Source organism: Hydra vulgaris, chromosome 09 (assembly GCF_038396675.1).
Source record: "Hydra vulgaris chromosome 09, alternate assembly HydraT2T_AEP".
NCBI lineage: Eukaryota > Metazoa > Cnidaria > Hydrozoa > Anthoathecata > Hydridae > Hydra > Hydra vulgaris.
This window is the reverse complement of record NC_088928.1, coordinates 39,407,994-39,427,500: the sequence shown is the minus strand read 5'-3', so window position 1 is coordinate 39,427,500 and position 19,507 is coordinate 39,407,994. Positions and strand designations below refer to the sequence as shown.

Below are 19,507 nucleotides of genomic sequence, written 5' to 3'. Positions count from 1 at the left end.
ATTGCACAGTGTTAGAAATAATGATGGGGATAAAATAAGATGTTTGAAGATCCAAAATACATTTTAATATGAATGCTCGTGTTATAAATAGCTCACAGTACTTAGCTATTGTATATCTATTGACTTATCTATGGTGTTAAATGAAATGTGCTCCTCTAGGAAAATTAAATTTTTTTAAATTGTTGTACTTATTGGTATTAATGAAGATTAGAGATCAATTGAAGTTTACCAGGTTGGTCTATGACCTCAAATTCATCAACATGAATTGTTTCAATATTTTCAATATTTGATAATATTAAGACAATGGGTGAGAAAAAAATTCTAAGATCATTAGCAGATAAATTCATAAAGTACCAACTTGATAGCATATTCATTTATATATGAATATAGATGAAATATTATGAAAACATCACTAATCTATGCCTGTTAGATAAGAAATTAACCTTGAAATTTATCAACATAATTCTACCACATGAATACTATTTTATGATCACCTTTTTACTAATAAAATTTCAAAGATCTTTTTTGGTAAGAAAACTGCCATCAGGCATGCCTATAATGTGGTTTTGATAGACCCAACTGTACTAAAGTTTTAGGATTCTTGGACAAAATGATGCATGGTTCTCCAATATCTAGAATGTTTTAAAACTCTGAGGTTTAAAGAAAGTTTAATTACTTTTTAAATTGCTTTTAACCTTTATTGAAACAGGTTTTTTTTAAATCAACTTTTACAAGCAGTAGACTATGATTATTACAACAGTTTTGATTAGAGATTATGTGTAAAAGATGTTGCCAAAATGTTACTATTTAAAAATTTATTAGAAATATATAATAAGTGTTTTTAAATTATACAATCAACTGTAACGAATAAAATAATACAAAAATAATTAATAACTGTTTTGTACTTTTTATTTAAAAAAAAAAGTAGCTTGATTTAGACATCAACGATTATGTGACCCCAAACAATATTTAGCATGGAAGAAATTATTTCAAATATATAATAATAAACTAAACACAATGATTAAATAATAATATAGCATTTTTTCAAATTAAAAAATTATTTTTTGTTATTTATAATAGATGTTGCAATCAAAAAATGTATAAAACCATATAAAATATTTTTTAATTCACCACAATTCAATTTAAGATTCGTTCAGGTCAAGATTGGCATTTAAAAAATCTAAAATAAGTATAATACAATTTAACAGTGACAAACTAATTCTGCATTTAACTGTATTAACCTATACTAATACAGTCAAAGAGGCTACTATTTTTTAATGGTTGATACAACTAACTCTTAACCCTTTAGATGGTTGAAATTAAACCAATCAAAACACAAACTTTGACAAACAAGATGGTTGTAGGGAATAAAAATAGTGAGTAAAAAAAACAAGTTATGAGGAATAAATTAACTGATTAATAACCATTTTTAAACTGTTAATAATTTAACCACAAAATTGATTGTTTCAACATCATTTGTTCGTTTTGTCTTATTTTATTGTTTTTAGCATTATTTGGTCAAAGAGACCACTTGATTACTTATTTTAATTTCTCAGATTAGTTTAAAGATAAGTATCTTGAAACTCATAGTTACTCTTAGAATGCATTTTTTCATTTTTAATAATCTACATAATTCATTTCTAAATACCAACATACCTGAGGGACTTTGAAATGTTACTTGGATGTAATTCAAATATAACTGAAACTATCCTGAATATAAGTCAAATACAGTTTCCTATAGATCTTCTTCATTTATTCTTTGTTGAAATAATTAACCTAAATCCTTTAAAACTGAACCATAATTAGTCTTATTTAAGGGATGTTTAAAGTAATCAATCAAAGTTAGGGAGAGTGATGAACCAATGAAGAAATGCAAAAAATGTAAATATATTGACCATTTCATTAATTGAATAAACGTAAAACATCATTTATTTTTACTCTCAAATAGAATATTATATCAAGAATTTTAATTGATTTAGGCTTAGAACATCTTTATCATCATTAGGCTTAGAACACCTTTATCATCATTAGGCACCTTTAATTGATTTAGGCTTAGAACACCTTTATTATCATTAAACCACAAAAACTCAGTAGCAAATAAAACATTCTTTAGGATGTTTTATATGCTTGAATTGTTAAACACCTTTAACAAATCAATTTCTTAATTTCAAAACATTTGATAAATAAATGTTGAGCTTTTGAGAGAAATTTACAACCCTTCATAAAATTTATTTAGAATATGAAAATTTAAACATTTAAGCAAGTTTTTTGAAATTTATTTAAAAACCTTTGAAAATATCAATCTGGTAAGCTAGATAAATACAAATTCTAGCTTCACCATATATTTATAATAATAAATAAAATGATGGAGCTATAATTTTTGACAAAATTTAGCTTCATAATTTTAACATAAACATTCGCATTTCCGTTGCATTGCCAAGTATCTCATATCAAATCATCTCGTGTTACTTTATATAATATTGTTAAAACCGCATACTTACTTTACAAAATATTAAATTTTGTTAAACTATTTAAAAAAATAGTTATCTAAATTATGCGACTAAATAATTTACAAACGATGATAATAACTTAAATTATTAAAAGTCTACTGTCCTAACACTTTTCCGCCCACTGTCTTTTTATGGTCTTTTGTTTACGATCCGCAAAATGGGAGGAGATCTTTTTAAATAATAAAAATGTTCAACTTTATATATTTAACATTACATAAGTTGACAACCTTTCTTTTTCTTATTAGTTTTGTTGTTAACAACCTCTTCCGGCTGACGATAAAAGCGACACCTTGTCAATATAAGCTGAATTTTACTTGGTACAATATTTCGTTCTTCATCAAAAATCTCATCTATATATTCGAGATCTTTTAAATAATCAGGAGGGGAATTTAAGTGAGCAGGAGACAATAATACAATTTTGCTTTTTGCCTTAGTAAGACAACCTTCTGATCGAATAAAACGATCAAGGATTTCCTTTACTCCAGGCATTTTTAAAAACTTGTTGTCGGTTGTTCCATTCTCGATATATAGATGCAAGTTATCGGAATTAACAAGAAACATGCGATTCAAATTCTGAAGCATTCTGTCAAGCTTGTCTGAATAATTTATCAAATCACTATACTCGTGCTGTATATCTGACAGTTTATACGATTTTAAAGTTTGATCTTCCTCAAGATTCAATAAAAGTTTTTTGACAAACTCATCGTGATCATCATCAAGAGAGACTAGAAGGACGTAATTCAACCCAGACATTTCCCCTAAAACAGTTTAAAAACAAAAATTAGTTTACCATTAAAAAAATAATAATAACAATGAGTAAATAAAAATGTATATTCAAGCTGTATTTATTAAATCGCATAAAAATCCCTCTAACTGCACAGTTACAAAAATACAACTTTTATGCGCAAATATAGTTTCGCTGTAAAACATCTTAAATAATATAACGTTTAAAGGTTTTTTATGCGCGCGCGTACAAACCTTACGTTGAAAGTTCAACTTACTTCAAGAGTTTGATTAGTTCTTTACCTATTTAATCTAACTTTTAGATGTTAAGAAATAAAAACAAAATATAAACATCATATTCAACATCCTCTAATGTAAAATAACTTGATTTAAGAATTACAAAATACTCGCGTAAAAGTACAGTTGCAAACTTTTTATCTCAAACAGATGGTGTTAAACTATAAAATGAAATTTGAAATTTTTTTAATCTTGCTCCAATCTGTGTTTATAATCATATATTAATCAACATATGGCCCAAGTTTCTCAAATGTTTAATTAAAAATTTTTTTAAACAAGCTAACAGAGAAAGAAAGATGTATTAACGAAAGATTAAGGAAAGGGAATGAGTTATGCACAAGCTTCCTGTCAAAACCAGGAAGCTTGTGCACTCATTCGTCATTAGGAAACTGTAGCAGATCTGATTAGTGATATTTTACAATCATTCTAAATATATTAGTTTGTCTAAAAATAATGGAGCGTTTATTCAAAATAAAACAATTGTTTTTTACTTTTAATTGCATAACTAATTTCAAATATATATGCACTACGATTGAATTCGTGTTATTCAAATCCTCAATGGGTCTCAAAATATGTTTTACAATAGCTTTTGAATAAAGAGAGTCTAATCGTAAATATTGAACCGAGAAAGGCCCAAAGAATTTGTTCAATTTAAATGATCTTTCGAGTTTAGGAGTTTGAATTACGAACTAATTAAGAGTTAACTATATTATAGTCTATGGTAAAGCTTAGGTAAAGAACAAATACCAGTGATGTAGAACTCTATAAGCATTAAATTAAAGAAGTAATTGAGGCGCCACCATGTTTGTACACATAAGCAATTTTTGTGTATTGTTAATGTTTTGAGTTTTAATATAGATTCTAGTAATTAAATAAATTACAAACATGATTTGCAATAAATTAGCTCGTAAATGGACTGAAAATGATTTTTTTTAATTTACAGCAGTTGGCTTGTTCAGCTTCAACATGGATCGAGTTTGATCATTTGTCAGGCCCGTAGCAACCGGGTTGGAGCAGGGGCATTTGCCCCCCCCCCCCCAATAATTTTTCAAATAAATAATTTTAAAGAAATTGACTGAAAAAACGACAAAAAAAAAAAAAAGGTCCTTAAAACTATTGCGGGGTAGTACTGCTCCCCCCCCCCCCCAATATAATTTTTGTTTCTACGGCCCTGTCTGCTGCGTTGAAATTATACTAAAAATAGATTATAAATTTGAATACAGATAAATAATTATCTGTGATCAAATTTTCATTACACTTTATGCTTTTATGTTTTTTACTTTTTACAAAATATCAAAATAAAATTTTACTTTGACTTGTAACATTCTGTAATTTGAAATCTTAAAAAAAAAAAACTTTAAAGTTTCAAATTTTGCAATACAATGATAAAACAAAAATAATTTGCAATCCACTTTGTGATTTATCATTGAAAATGTAAAGCTTCCGGTTTAAGCGTTGCAACTAATAAATAAACAGTTGCATTGATACTTATGCGAACATGGACCCGAACTTCAAATTTATTGAACCAAATCCGAAATGATAGAACCGAACCAAACACAGATATTTGTTCTGACCGAACCGAATCGGACATGAACAATAAAAAAAAAGGGTTCGATTTCTTTCTCTTATCACAATATATTACCTCCAATATATCTTATTAAGTTAAGATATAATTTCGGTTATATCTAATTAAAAATTTGCAAAGTGAAAATACGATTAGCAGTTCTTATCTGTTCAAAAACGGCGCAAAGTTGTTCTGTTGAATAACATGAAGTTATTGCAAAGTCATCAAAATCAAACTTTGAAGGGTGTATGAGTGTATTGGTAATTTAAAATTTACAATTAAATAAATCATCTAAATTAAAAAAAATTTTAATTTAGATGATGAAAAAATATAGTTTTTAAAATAGTTTCACACAACATTCAGAACTTTGTTTACAAAGTAAATTTAGCGAATTTTGATTTAGCAATGCAGCAAGTTTTTATTTAATATATTTAATATTTATTTCGGTTTTCTTATGGTAGAAGAAAATAAAATTTATTTAAAAAAAAAATTATTATTTTTTAATTAATTAGGAATATATAAATATGGCAATATATAAAAAAATAATTTTGATTACAGAAAATATTAACGATCACCTTTAAAATTTCTGAAGCGTTACTTCTGTTTTTGTTTACATAACGTTTGCTTTAAAAATTACTAAGTTCGAGCTTATTTTATAAGAATCGTCAAAAAATAAAAAATAAAAGTTAGAAACGAAATCTTCATACTATTTTGAAAACAATATGAGCTTGATTTCTTAAAAAGTTTTTTTTTTTAAATAAATAAAAGCATATATTCATTTGAACTAATTTTTAAATAAAATTAGGAAAAAACTTACGTTACTTTGATTTGGCTTTTTGTAGAACGCTTTAAAGTATAAATTTATTTATGATTCATTATTTATAGTATACGCAACAGTTTTTTGAATATTTTTGTCCAGACTTCTAGATTCCAAACATTCACGAAACTACGCGTTTTTAATTGAAAGAAAATTTAAACGAGTAAAAATAAAGTTTCGTTTTTAGAAAACACAAACCTACTTAAGGCATTTTTTAAAGGTTTTTTTTTTTTTTTTTTTTTTTTGCTTTTAACTTTAAAATATTAATTTTTTAGAACATCTCTGGTGCATCGGCCATCAATCAAATCCATAATTGTAGAGAGCAGGGGCGCCGCCAGCGATTTTTCGTCTTTAAGATAGCTAACTTCCAGACGTGGAGCAAACTCCAAACATTTATATATTTATACTTATGTCAAATAAGGATGCTTTGCAAAAAATTGCGATGATTGGAACTTTGAAACAAAAAAACCCATAACAATATTCCCCCTCCTGCCCCAAACGTGAGAGCAACAAGTTGATGAAATATTTTTTGTACTATTTTCAGCTAGACTTATATTCATCGATAAATTTTAAAATTTCATAGTAAAATTTTTTAGGGTTCGATAATTATGACCATATAAAGTTTAAACCCCCATCATTTGGGGAGGTTGCAAATTTTATATTGTCATAATTTTAGAACGCTGAGAGTTAATAAATTTATCGATGAATATAAGTCTAGTTGAAAATAGTACAAAAAATATTTCATCAACTTGTTGCTCTCACGTTTGGGGCAGGGGAGGGGACCAAATTTTAAAGCTTTTTTTTGTTCCCAAGCTCCAAATTTTTTGCAAACCATCCTAATTTGACATAAGTATAAACATATAAATGTTTAGAGTTTGCTCCATGTCTGGAAATTATTATCTCAAAAACCAAAAAATGCTGGCGGCGTCCTTGGTAGAGAGTGCTCATAAATAATTCTAAATACATAAAATACAAAAGTTACATAATAAAAATAAAAGTACAAAATTTTTAACTTTTAAAACAAATAAGAAAAAAAAAAAAAATATGCCTAGACACTTATAAGATCTCATTTAAAGAAACGAAGATATTGTTATTTAAAGGAGCGAAAATATGGTCATTTAGTGGTACGAAGACATGGTCATTTAGCGGAACAAAGATATGATCATTTAGAGGAACGAAAATATGGTCATTTAGAGGAATGAAGATGTGGAATAGATTACATACAAACAAAACAAAAACTCCAACACCTTTTAACGAACTTAAGGTTAAAGCAAAGAAAAAACTATATATTTTTATTAAAACTGCAACAGAGATATAATGAAACTTTAGGTTTTTCCAATCATTTATGAAACGTATATCAGCGTATACAGTGTATTTTCTCAGTGTACGTTTAAGGGAACGTTCAAGTGACTTTTAAAAATAATTACTTTTTAATAATATTTATATCTTTTTTTCTTTTGTTTTACTTGTTATTGCTGTTTGTTGTTGTTGTTGCTCTTGTTGTTGATTTTATTATTGTTGTTTTTTGTTGCTGTTGTTGTTGTTTTCTTTTGTTTGTATTGCTTTAGGGTAGAGAGTAAGTTTCACTTGGGAAACAAATGCTAATTGCGGATTAATTAATCATAATTAACACTATTTTTATAAATTTCTTAAAGTTCATTGATAAAAATAAAAAATAAAAAAAATAAAAATAATTTCTAAAAGTAAGCTACGGCAACTAAAGTCACGAAACTTTAGAATAGCATGTTTTTCACATAGTGGGTGAAGCATAACGGGACAGTTAAAGAGCAGCAGTTATCCTTTCATGTAAAGCTATAAAAAGGCTAAAAAATGCAGGTTATTATTGAAACATGTTCAGACATTAAACTCTCAAAAAATTAGCATACCCATTTAAACTTCATACCCATACCCCACAAAATAGAAATAAAAATTAAAACCAAAAAACTTTTTGTGTTTTATTATAAAACCCACTTAAATAAACAAACAAAGATATTCTAAAAATGAAATAGGAAAAAACTGGTAATTAAATGGTAAAGTTAAGTAGGTATATATTATTAAATTTGTCACTACTATTAAATTTAAAATTAAACAAAAAATATTATGGATCATATAAATCACACAAAAAATATCCTAAGACTATTTAGCAACAATTTTGATAAGCTGGCTTATTAACTATATGGCCAGGGCCGGATTAAACAATTGTGTGGCCCTGGGGCACTGAAATTTGTGGGGGCCCTCGAAAAAGATTTTCAAGCAAGCATAGTTAACGTTTAGTACCGTTTACCGGTACTAAAATTGTTTTGTAATGTAATGTGTTAAAATCTAAAGTAACTCCGCATAAGGTTTGACCATCATATAAATTGGGGGTAATGCTAAAGCAATGTATGGACAAATAAAAACAATCAACAGACATGAAACATATAATGATATAAACATGTATTTTGTTCAACTTTGTAAAAATTTGTAACATTATAAAGAAATGTAAGTCTTTCTAGTTTTTTGCAAAACAAATGTTTTCAAAATATCTGAGAGATTAATCTCCCGTAGTAAATCGGATTCTATGCTCATTAGTGTCAAGTAAGAAAGTCGATTTTGGCTCATGTTGGTCTTTAGTCTGTTTTTGATAAGTTTCAATTTGGAAAACGATCGTTCTCCCGAACAATTAGAGACCATTAGGACCAAGTACATCCTTAATAGGATTTCTACATTTCGAAAACTTGAAATGAAGTTATTCGCATTTAAAATTTTGTAAAAGAAAAGTTCTTTGGGCACATTTGCATTAGCATCATCGTCATCCATATAAAGCTTTAGAAGGGCTGAAAATCGAACAAGCTTATTTCCGAGACTTTCTTCAAGGTCAGGCTTGTACTTTTTAACCAAATTGTTTACAGACATCATTATTTCGTTTGGTTTCATTTCATCAAGGCCATTCAGAAAGCCAAAATACTCACATACATTCTTGTAAGCATTAATTCTGTCTTTAAGTGAGACATTAAATTGGTCAATAACTGGGATAAAATTTGTTGTGCGAAACTGATCACTTGGGGATTGCTGAACTTCATCTCCAGTTTCATAATCCAATGGATTGAGGCGAACATTTCTATTCCGCTGACGACGTTGAGCTTGGGAATATTCAGTTGAGCCAGATAATTTCTTTGCACGTTCTTCATATTGAGCAAAACATTCTCGTTTTGATTCCACGAATGCTTTCAGTGAAGTAAGGGCATCTACTGCAGACTGCAATACCATTCAGGACTCTGGAGTATCTTGTTTGTGGCATTGAATCGCTCCAATATCTCATTCCAAAACAATGAATATAGCGCAATTTCGATCTTACACCTTTGCTTGTGAAAACCAGCAGCAGCATTGCGAACAATATTCTTTTCCTCCTTGTTAATTGAAATTTTTTCCAAAGTCACTTTAAACTTGTCATATCCAACAACAAGTGCCTTAACTGCATCATGCCTGCATGACCAACAAGTATTACTCAATCCTTTAGGTGTCAGCAGTTTTTTCTTGTTTGTCTTTTCTTGAGAGCTAGACAGTGCTTTTGTTAGGATTTGGTAGCGTGAAGGTAATGCTGTGAAAAAGACGTGCACTTCTTGAACAAAGTCAAAGAATTTCACTGCTGCAGAACATGTATTTGCTGCTGCCTTACCAAATAAATTCAGCGAATGTGCACAACATGGGACATAAATGCATAGGTAATTTTGTTCCTTTATCAAAGCTTGTATTCTGCAATATTTACAGCTCATGTTGGCAGTATTGTCATATGATTGACCTCGACAGTCATGTAAACTGATACCTCTGTCATTTCACGACCAGTGTGACCTGTATAAGGGATAACAGTTAGGAACCTCTCATTCGGTATTAACTTTTCCATATCCAGGTAACGAATTATAATAGTTAACTGATCAATGTGAGCCTCATCTGGTGTAGGATCGACAGATACCAAGAAATACTTTGATTTTTTGATAGAACAGAAAATGTACTTTAAAACTTGTGAGCCCATCAAATTTATAATTTCTTTACAAATAGTGGAAGACAGATAACTGGTATGGCCTCTCCCTTTATTCGCATGCATCTTAATGTGAGCAGCAAGAAAAGTGTCATATTTACTCAGCAGTTCTAAAATTCCAAGATAATTCCCATTGTGTGGTGATCCAACAATTTCATTATCACCTCGAAAAGCTAACCCTCGTTCTGCAATGAACCTTATTTTACTTATAACACGTTGCAGTTTTTGATTCCAGTACATACATATTTCAGATTCTTGCTTTGCTAGCTCATGGTAAATTCCTCCAGACTTTTTGCCACGCTGTGCCAAAGTTATAATTGCTTCTAGATAGCCTTTAGATGATTCATGTTCACTGACACGCACTGAGGCATGTTTCCAATAGCAAAAACCAGAACTTGAAAAATTAGAAGTGATACTTTTGGACCCAGTCAATTTGCAAATAAAGCAGTATACTTTTCCTGAGTGTGAGGAAAAGCACAACCAATTACGTTGACATGTTTCACTATTTGTTGTTTTTCGTAGGAACAAATTTGGGGTACATTTTCGAAAAAAGGTTGAGTCATCAGGTTTTTCCTGTTTCTGTGATATTGAATATTTCCTTAGGGTATCTTGATCACAGTTTTGCAACAACAAGGTAGGTCCCTTCTCTGCCCAAAATGTTATCACATCCGTTGAAGCTAATTCTGGCCACAAACCAATAACATTCCCAAATCCAAGCATAGAGTCATGTTCACTTGTTACAGCTTTTGCCATCATAGCTTCTGTTGCTTCCTGTTGTTTATCTGCTTCTGCTATTGTTTGATTGTCACCAATGTCTTGCGATAGAAACTCCTCAACTGGTGGTAGTATAGCTGAAGTTCCAGGTAGTGACTTTGAAGAATCTAAATCTCCATCTCGTTTACTAAAAAAGGCACTAATTTTTCTTGATTTTGCAAAAACTTTCTGTGTTTTTTTCTCTTTTTCTTGAGCTGACGTACGCTTTGAAGATCCACTTTCATAATTGCGATAAGATTTATGTCTGTCAGGCATTGTTTTTGTAAAAAAAATTAAATTTTAGTGTTAAATGTTACTGCTATAACTTAATATGTAAATTTTATTTGTATATATATATATATATATATATATATAATATATATATATATATATATATATATATATATATATATATATATATATATATATATTAGGGATATGACAATTTCATAACCCTATATGCCCTTTCTGACTCTATCCCTAAACCCTAAATGACTTTCAAAGTCGAAGTCTTTTTTTGAGACTCTGTATCACTGTTTAAAATGTTGATGATCAGCTAATGCTAAAGCTGTTCCTAATGTATATTTGAAGATAAATGCTATCCAATAGAAGTTTGACCCAGATGTTGACCTTTTTATATGGATAATAACTTATAAAAGCTATTAAATGCGGGCGCTAACTTACATCTCTACCCCCTATTTTTATTTTTGATTATGATAGAGAATTTTATCCTGATTAAAAATCGTATAAAAACATAGACCTGGAAACCAAAGGAAAGTTCTCTAATTTGATGTTGAAGTGTCAAAAAAATATACCAAAAACGCTAATATTTGCCATCTTTTTTGAAACACGACTACGTTATAATTAAGGCGGTAAACATTATGAGCATAATCATTAAAAAAACTTGATAGCCCGGTTTTTATTCCGCTAAAACATTTTATGGAGTAATTTGTTGTGTATTTTCTTTTTATTTTAGTATTTTTTTCTTGAATAAACTTCGATAAGTTTTATTTTTTATTTTCAGATTATATACATACTTTTTTAAATATATCAATATTTTAGATAGACAAATGTTACTATATCAAAAATAATAATCAATCGGGATATTCATCTACAACTTGGTTCTAAAAGTGAAAATAAGAGTGTTCTCTAAAACATTGCGCCCACATAAATTCTGACAAATAATCGGAAATCATTTCTCTATTTGTGGGCCCAAACATAGCTTTAAATTTGGCTTTGCTTCTTTGCCACATTGCCTCAACTCTGTTTGTTGTAACATTTGTTGCAGGATCAACAAAATGTAAAGTATGGTTTACTGTACCATGTTGAAAACCTTGCGTTGCTAAACCTTGGTATGCTGCCTACATATCGCTCCATATTTCAGTTCCAGGACGAATCCATTGTATAATGATGGGTAATATGGTTGCTGAATCGCGGTGCGCTACAGGAATGAGTAACCCTTTTTTAGTTGCTATGTTGCTCGCACCAAAAATCCATTGATCTTCTACAATTCTACCTTGGTTGTACTTCCTTCTTGAAAAAATTGATTCATCTATTCCCACTATTGAACCTGGCTCTCCTAATTGCACACGGTTGTTAAGGAAATAAGTAACGGCAATGTCTCTACAAAATTGATTCCAATCAACTACAGTTTTATTGCTACCAATTTCTAAATCCTTTTGTATGTCTTCTACTGAAAGGCCACGACCTTTTCCGGCGCTACGAGTCCCAATATAGGTAATACCTATTATTTGCCAAAGTTTCAGTTGAGATCTTTCAAAAAAACTTCCAACACGAACACTTATTTTCTTTTTGCATTGTTTTTGCATGCATCTCTAAATCTTTCCATCGACATTATGACTATTTTGTTCGTTGCACTGGATTTTACATCGAGGACAGATCATATTTATAGCAAGTAAACCAAACTCGCTGCACCACCGGATGCACTCATTATTATTGTTTTTAAACCTGCGACCAATTTCCGGTAAATTAAGGCTATCAAACTCGATAATAGTCGGTCGTCTAACATTCGCCATTTTAATTTTAAAACAGAAATACAGAAACATTTCTTATAGAGTCTTTTATAACTACATTTTATTTTTTGCAAATTTTTTGCATCGGAATTTTCATGAATATTTTCGGAATTTTCATGAGTATTTTAATTACTTTCAAACTACAGAAACCGGCGTAATTAAATAGTGAAATTATAAAGTGTAATAAAAAAGATGGTGAATATTAGCGTTTTTGGTATATTTTTTATGAATACTTTCGGAATTATTATGAATACTTTCGGAACTTTTATGAATACTTTCGGAATTATAATGGATACTTTCGGAATATTAGCGTTATCGGAATTTTTATGAATACTTTCGGAATTTTCATGAGCATTTTAATTACTTTCAAACTGCAGAAACCAGGCGGCGTAATTAAATAGTGAAATTTTATAGTGTAATAAAAAAAGATGGTGAATATTAGCGTTTTTGGTATATTTTTTTAACACTTTAACATCAAATTAGAGAACTTTCCTTTGGTTTTCAGGTCTATGTTTTATACGATTCTTAATTAGGATAAAATTCTCTATCATAATCAAAAATAAAAATAGTGGGGTAGAGATGTAAGTTAGCGCCTTAAATGCGTACTAATTTACTAGTTTCTTTGAGCCACAGTACACATTTCACTTTATTCAAAGATTAGATCTTTTTTGACCTTATATAACTTAAAAAGTAAACAAAAATTTTTGATAAAATAAGTTTAACATTTAATATAAACAAAACCATTTACATTTAAAAAAAGATTTTTCAAAAATTGAAACCAATTTTTTCTAAAATGACACAAATTTCAACTTAAACCACTATTTTTAATAAAATAGATTAACACTTGATACAAACAAAACCATTTACATTGAAACAAATAGACCATGCGAAAGTTTGTTGTTATTTATTTGCTACCATTTTTATTTTTTTCCCTACAAACCGCGCGATATGAATTTGGCTAATATACCTAGTATATATAAATTAAATATAAGTAATCTCTAAAATACAAAGTTTACATAAACTTTATATTAAATATAATAACTTATACTTTTATTTTTATCGTTAACCTTATTTAAGGCATGTCATTGAATTTTTTTTTCATAATTTGTGGGGGCCCCGGGCTAGCGCCCCGGTTGCCCCCCCCCCCCTTAATCAAGCCCTGTATATGGCTATGTAGAGCAGATCTTTTTACTCACAGCTAAACTTGCATTTCATCCCATTTTCGACAACTGGTCTTTCTTTTATAATTTCTTAACATCGTTATTTACATTAAACACTAATTCTAATCAAAGTTAAGTTATAAAAATATAAATTTATTCGAGTTTAGTACTAATATTGTTTTTTTAAAAAAAGAATATATTATTTTAAGTAATAAATAAAATCATTTAGCTGACATAAGAAAAAGTTAATAGCATTAAAAAAAAAGTATTTAACATTTAAAAATCTTTGAAAAAAAAACATTTTGAGCCGTGCTAGGGCTAAAATGGGGTACAGTGATGGATTATGGGGGGAGGGGGTAGAGGGACTATAGCCCAGGGCTCCGCAATTTTAGGGGCACCGAATTAGTTTTGAGGACCATTTTTTTCAGTCATTTTTCCGGGCCTCAAAAAGTCCTAATCTGCCACTGATGAGGTATACAATGTAACAATAACACGTGTTATAGACTTTATTCGATGTTCAAGCATAGTTCACAGGTAAAACTTGGCCTTTTATTTTTTTCTTCAAAACCAGCACACGAGCAATGTGACCTGCTGTGGCGATCACTACAAGAAACCCAACTGTATTTTTTCGTCTTCTTATTTATTATAAGAAAGAGAATTGCTTTAATATTTGTTTAATATTTATTTTTATATCTATATAATAAATTGTTACAACTAATTATTATATTAATTGTGTGTAGTCTTCTTCTGTCGTTATTTCAACCAACATCGAGTTTAGCGCTACAGTTTTTAAGTGATAATTCCTCGTACGGAATTTGTCCCTAAGGGAATAGTTTAGCAATCATTTTCCGTGTAATTCTCCAAAAGAAAGCTATTGAAATTGAGTGACCACGCGCCCAGGATTAGGCCTCAATCATTTCCTAATATTGTGTCATAGTAAGTGGTAAATGGACTCATAAAAGCCAAATCCAAGGGCTGCATTCGATGTGTGAAATGAGGAAGAAAACACAGAAGAAAACAAAAAAAACACCATTCTCTCTCGCAATGTTAATCAATTCAATACTTTTAGTGTGAGATTTATGTCCATATAAAAATAAGTAGAACTGGAGAGCTAACCAAACTATAAACAAGTCTTTTTGTATCAACCCGCTTGATTGACATTCAGCCCAACACCTTGTGGTGCTCCATCCATTGATTCTGGCTTCATTTGTTTACGAGAAAAGATCATCATGAGCGTTATGTACATCTCACTTGCTGAAGAGCAATTAACGACTCCTAACCGGCAACGCCTATGTCATTATTAAAACTGTGTTGCTTATCGTTTTTAACTGCCAACTCATACGCTGACCCAGTGGGCACGGTACTTTTTTAAAACGTTTTTAAAACGTTTTTTAGACGTTTTTATAAGGTTTAAACCTAATAAAAACGTCTAAAGAACGTTTTAAAAACGTACTGTGCCCACTGGGGACTTTCTTACTAATTGTTATTATTTTTTTTTATTTTTTTTTAGTTTACAATTATTAATCGTAATATAACAATATAACAATGCATAAACTTGGTATCTGAAAGAAGATCCAAAAGATCTTGTCGCCAGAACCATATAAAATATTGCAAACGTGTATATATAATATAATAAAAATACATTATATAATTTATATAGCTATGAATAAATGAGTAGTAGAATTGAATTAAATTTTGTTTATTTAGATAGCATCTGACCTATGTAGATTTCCAATACTTTTGGCCAATTTAGTAGAAATAAAGTCGATATGATATTTCCATTTAATATTTTCATCAATGTATATGCCTAAAAATCTTGTGACTGACACCTTTTTAATTTTTAATTTTATCAATAAAAAGTTTAGGGAAATTATTTGGTAAAAAACGCTTTTTTGGAAGTGGAAAAGGACCCATTTTGTTTTGTCATTGTTTAAAGTTAACTTGTTGCACTTAAACCAGTTGGAGATGTGATTGAGTTCTTTATTCATATTTGAAAAAACCTCATAAATGTCACTGTTTGACAGAAATAAATTAGTATCGTCCGCAAAAATGATACTCGTAAGGTTAGAAGCTTTATTTAAATCATTTATATTAACTAAAAACAAAAGTGGGCCTAGAATAGAACCCTGTGGAACACCAGATTTTATGTCAATTAATTTTTCATTTTGAAAATCATCTCCATAGAAAACAAATTGTTTTCTATTTGTCAAGTAACTTTTATACCATTTTATTAATTTGCCATTAATTCCATAAAATTAGAGTTTCTTAAGTAGAATTTTGTGATCGACCGTGTCGAATGCTTTTGATAGGTCAATGAAAATACCTATTGTATATTGTGATCTACCAAATGAGGTTTAACGAATGAACTGTGTAATGGCTTGTTCAGTTAAACAATTTTTTAAAACCGAATTGATTTTTATATAGAAGTTTATTTAGATTAAGGTAATTGTATTTTCTATTGTATATAGCTCTTTTATATATATGTATATATATATAGGGGAACCTGTTGTACCTTTGACCACTTTTTGCTTTAAGGCGTTTTTTGCGTAGCCTATTGAGTAAATCCAAACTTTATAATATTCTCTTATATTTTGCCCAAAAATTATACTTAGAACTTTTTTTCATTTGACCAAGAAGTATCTTTTTCCCGCGTTTTAAAAAAACAAGTCTATTGGTCAAAGGTACAACACGTACGTTGTACCTTTGACCGATGCGCGTTGTTCCTTTGACCAAAATGTTATTATTAAAAAATCATGCAATGTTTGAACCCTTTTTTAATATTTTAGCTTGTTATATATTATATAGAAACTTTTGGTCCATCTTGTATCAATAAAAAAAATCTAATTATTTTGTAATCAAGCCTAATTGTCTAAAAAAAAACTAGAAAAATCAATCCTTACAATCTTGCAAAGACTTGTGTATTAAAGTTACGATACTCAGTATTACTAATTTTTTTCAATAAAATCAGTTATTATAACTATTTAGATAAAGTCACATATTTTAGTTAGATGCTACTTACATGAAATAATTAAGATTAAGGTCCAAAACTTTAAACGCGATTTAATTGTACAAAACATATTTTCTAATATATAAAGTTATTTTTATTATTTTAGATAAGAAAAGAGCAAAAATATATTTTTATAACTTATGTTAGCTGGCGGTCTATATTCATTTACATATGATCATAATGCTTTTTATAGAAAATATCTTAATGATGACAACAAAAAATACAATGATAAAAGAGTAAAATATATTAACTATTGCAAATAGTCAGATCAACATCAAACATAAGATACTGACGCTTAGATGAACCATGACCAATACTTGGTGGTGGAAGTTTCATAATAATATCCTTAAGTTCCAAATCATAAAGATTGTCATCTTCTCTTATAAACTTGTTACAAAATTCTCCTGATTTCTTAAGATACTTAATTTTGTAAACTATACCAACAACTTCTAAAACTTTTGCTACATAAAATCTAGAGCATTTCTTTCCAGCCAACTTGACAATTAAAAAATCTCCAGAAACAATTTCACTTTCATTATCAAGTATATTTACTCCAAAATCAATTTCATTAGAGCTTTCATCATTTAAACATATGTCAGACTGACTAAAAATAATCTGCTTTGCCATTTTTTTTCTTTTGCTTGAAGAGGTCTTTTTAAATTGTTGGTTATTAGATTTTGAATCTAGAATAACTTTAATTTCAGGGGTATCAGTTAAAATACATGATTTTCTATTACGTCTTTTTGAAGTATTTGTTTTTCTTAATTTGGCTTTAGGATGAGGTCGTATTATCTCAGGTGAAACAATTGATCTTGATGGTAAACTCACAGTAGGGATTTCCCCTAAAACAATAGATGACGTTGATGGTACACTGGATGGAGCAGTTTTTTACATCAATAATCTTATTAGAAAGGCAAGCTTCAGTATTCACTATTGGCCTATCAGTAACATTTGCAGCTAAAAAGTCAATATCAGTAAAAATATTTTCATTAAATGGATAAAATCCAGTACATTTAAAACTGTTTATAATATTATTTGGTACAAAAGCATGAGGATAAGCTTGACCAACAAGGTAAGATATATCATAATTGTGACTGGTTTACCAGCATTGCCTGGTGATATCATCCAGTTATTCATGGCATTGTTATAAAAAGTTTTAAATGGTCCAAAAACACCACGATCAAGAGGTTGCATTTTATGGGTTGTGTGAGGATGAAATGTCATTAAAACTATGCCTGATTTTTTTGCTAACTCAATAACAGAAATGTTTACATGACTCTCATGATTATCCATTAATAAAAGAACAGGTTTTTTAATTGACGGTCGCACATTACTAATAAAATGTTCAAGAAATTGCACAAAAATGACTTCATTTGACCATCCAGACTTATTAGCTGCTCCTACACTTCCAGGAGGACAATTATTTAACATGTAGTCTTTGAATTTAGCACGTGGAAATACAAGTAATGGTGGGATGCTATTTCCAGTAGCATTAATGGCTGCAATCATTGTTACATTGTTGCCTCGTTCAGCACTAGTTATGCTCCCTATTTGTTTTTTACCTTTTGGAGCTAGAATTTTTGGTGGTACGTGGACTGTGGTAATTCCTGTTTCATCACAGTTCCAAATATTTGATGGGTCAAAATGATAACGTTCTAAAACATTTTTGTAATTTTTATATACAATTCTTACAGTTTCTCTATTGAATGCAGAAGATCTACCAAGACTTGTAGGTTGTGGTTTACGTAGAGATAGCTTGTTAATATATCTTTTGCGAAAATCTCGCAGCCATTGATCACCTGCACATTTATTTTTCATCCATGAAGTTTCAATTTTTTTATGATTTGCTAAAGCATACTCATATGCAAAGGATCTTATCTGCTTTAATGTAAGTCCATAATGCATATTTGCAGCATCTGCCAAGTAGTTTACCAAAATTAATTCTTCTTCAGTTGAGAATACTTTTTTTGGTTTGGTATGTGAATATAAATATTCGCAACTACCAGATTTTTTAAACTGCTTCAACTGATATATTAAAGTTGACTTTTTAATGTTGCAATGTCTTGCAGCTTCACTTAAACTCATTTTTTGTTGAAGCACAAAATTCACTGCATTTAGCATATCCATTTCGGAAATCTTTTTGCGAAAAACACCAATCTTGCTCCTTGGCATTTTAAAACTAAAATATATTAACAAAATTAATTAACTATTTCGATACATTTAATTCCCTATAGCTGAGCAGAAACTAGGTAATAAAATGAACTTGACAATAATATTGCTTCAGCTGTCCAACTAACTAAATTAACAAAATTGATTATTCTAAGTGTAGTAGTGGTTCAAGAATAAATAGTGAATTGCATTAAAATTCAATGGAATTATTTCATCATCATAATACTAGAAACAATTTTGCATTAAAAAGCAATAAAGCACAGACGACACCTAATAAGGTAGATTGTAAATTTTATAATCTTGCCCTCTTAAAGTCCGCAAATTACCGAGGAAGCAGTTTTTATTGGTCAAAGGTACAACGTCCTTGACTGGTCAAAGGTACACGAGATGGGTTTCTTTAACAGTTATTGTCTTAATCCCCATTTACGGTCAGACATAATCATCCAAAATTTTCCA

General features: G+C 29.5%; 3 protein-coding genes and 1 long non-coding RNA gene across 4 annotated transcripts; all 4 read right to left on the bottom strand.

Moving 5' to 3' along the window:
* Positions 1–2,460: 2,460 nt before the first annotated feature.
* On the bottom strand, positions 2,461–6,041 carry LOC124811485 (uncharacterized). The gene is made up of 2 exons (XR_010640843.1): positions 5,912–6,041; positions 2,461–3,268 (listed from the first exon to the last, which is right to left on the bottom strand). It is a non-coding gene; the product is annotated as an uncharacterized LOC124811485 (long non-coding RNA).
* Positions 6,042–8,380: 2,339 nt separating this feature from the next.
* LOC136085461 (uncharacterized) lies at positions 8,381–9,160 on the bottom strand. The gene has a single exon (XM_065806770.1). It carries the CDS (start codon positions 9,158–9,160, stop codon positions 8,381–8,383), a length of 780 nt encoding a protein of 259 aa, XP_065662842.1.
* A 502-nt stretch (positions 9,161–9,662) lies between these two features.
* Positions 9,663–10,958, bottom strand: LOC136085460 (uncharacterized). Its single transcript, XM_065806769.1, has one exon. It carries the CDS (start codon positions 10,956–10,958, stop codon positions 9,663–9,665), a length of 1,296 nt encoding a protein of 431 aa, XP_065662841.1.
* Positions 10,959–17,128: 6,170 nt separating this feature from the next.
* Positions 17,129–19,054, bottom strand: LOC136085459 (uncharacterized). The gene is made up of 2 exons (XM_065806768.1): positions 17,952–19,054; positions 17,129–17,753 (listed from the first exon to the last, which is right to left on the bottom strand). Exons 1-2 carry the CDS (start codon positions 19,052–19,054, stop codon positions 17,129–17,131), a joined length of 1,728 nt encoding a protein of 575 aa, XP_065662840.1.
* Positions 19,055–19,507: the final 453 nt, after the last annotated feature.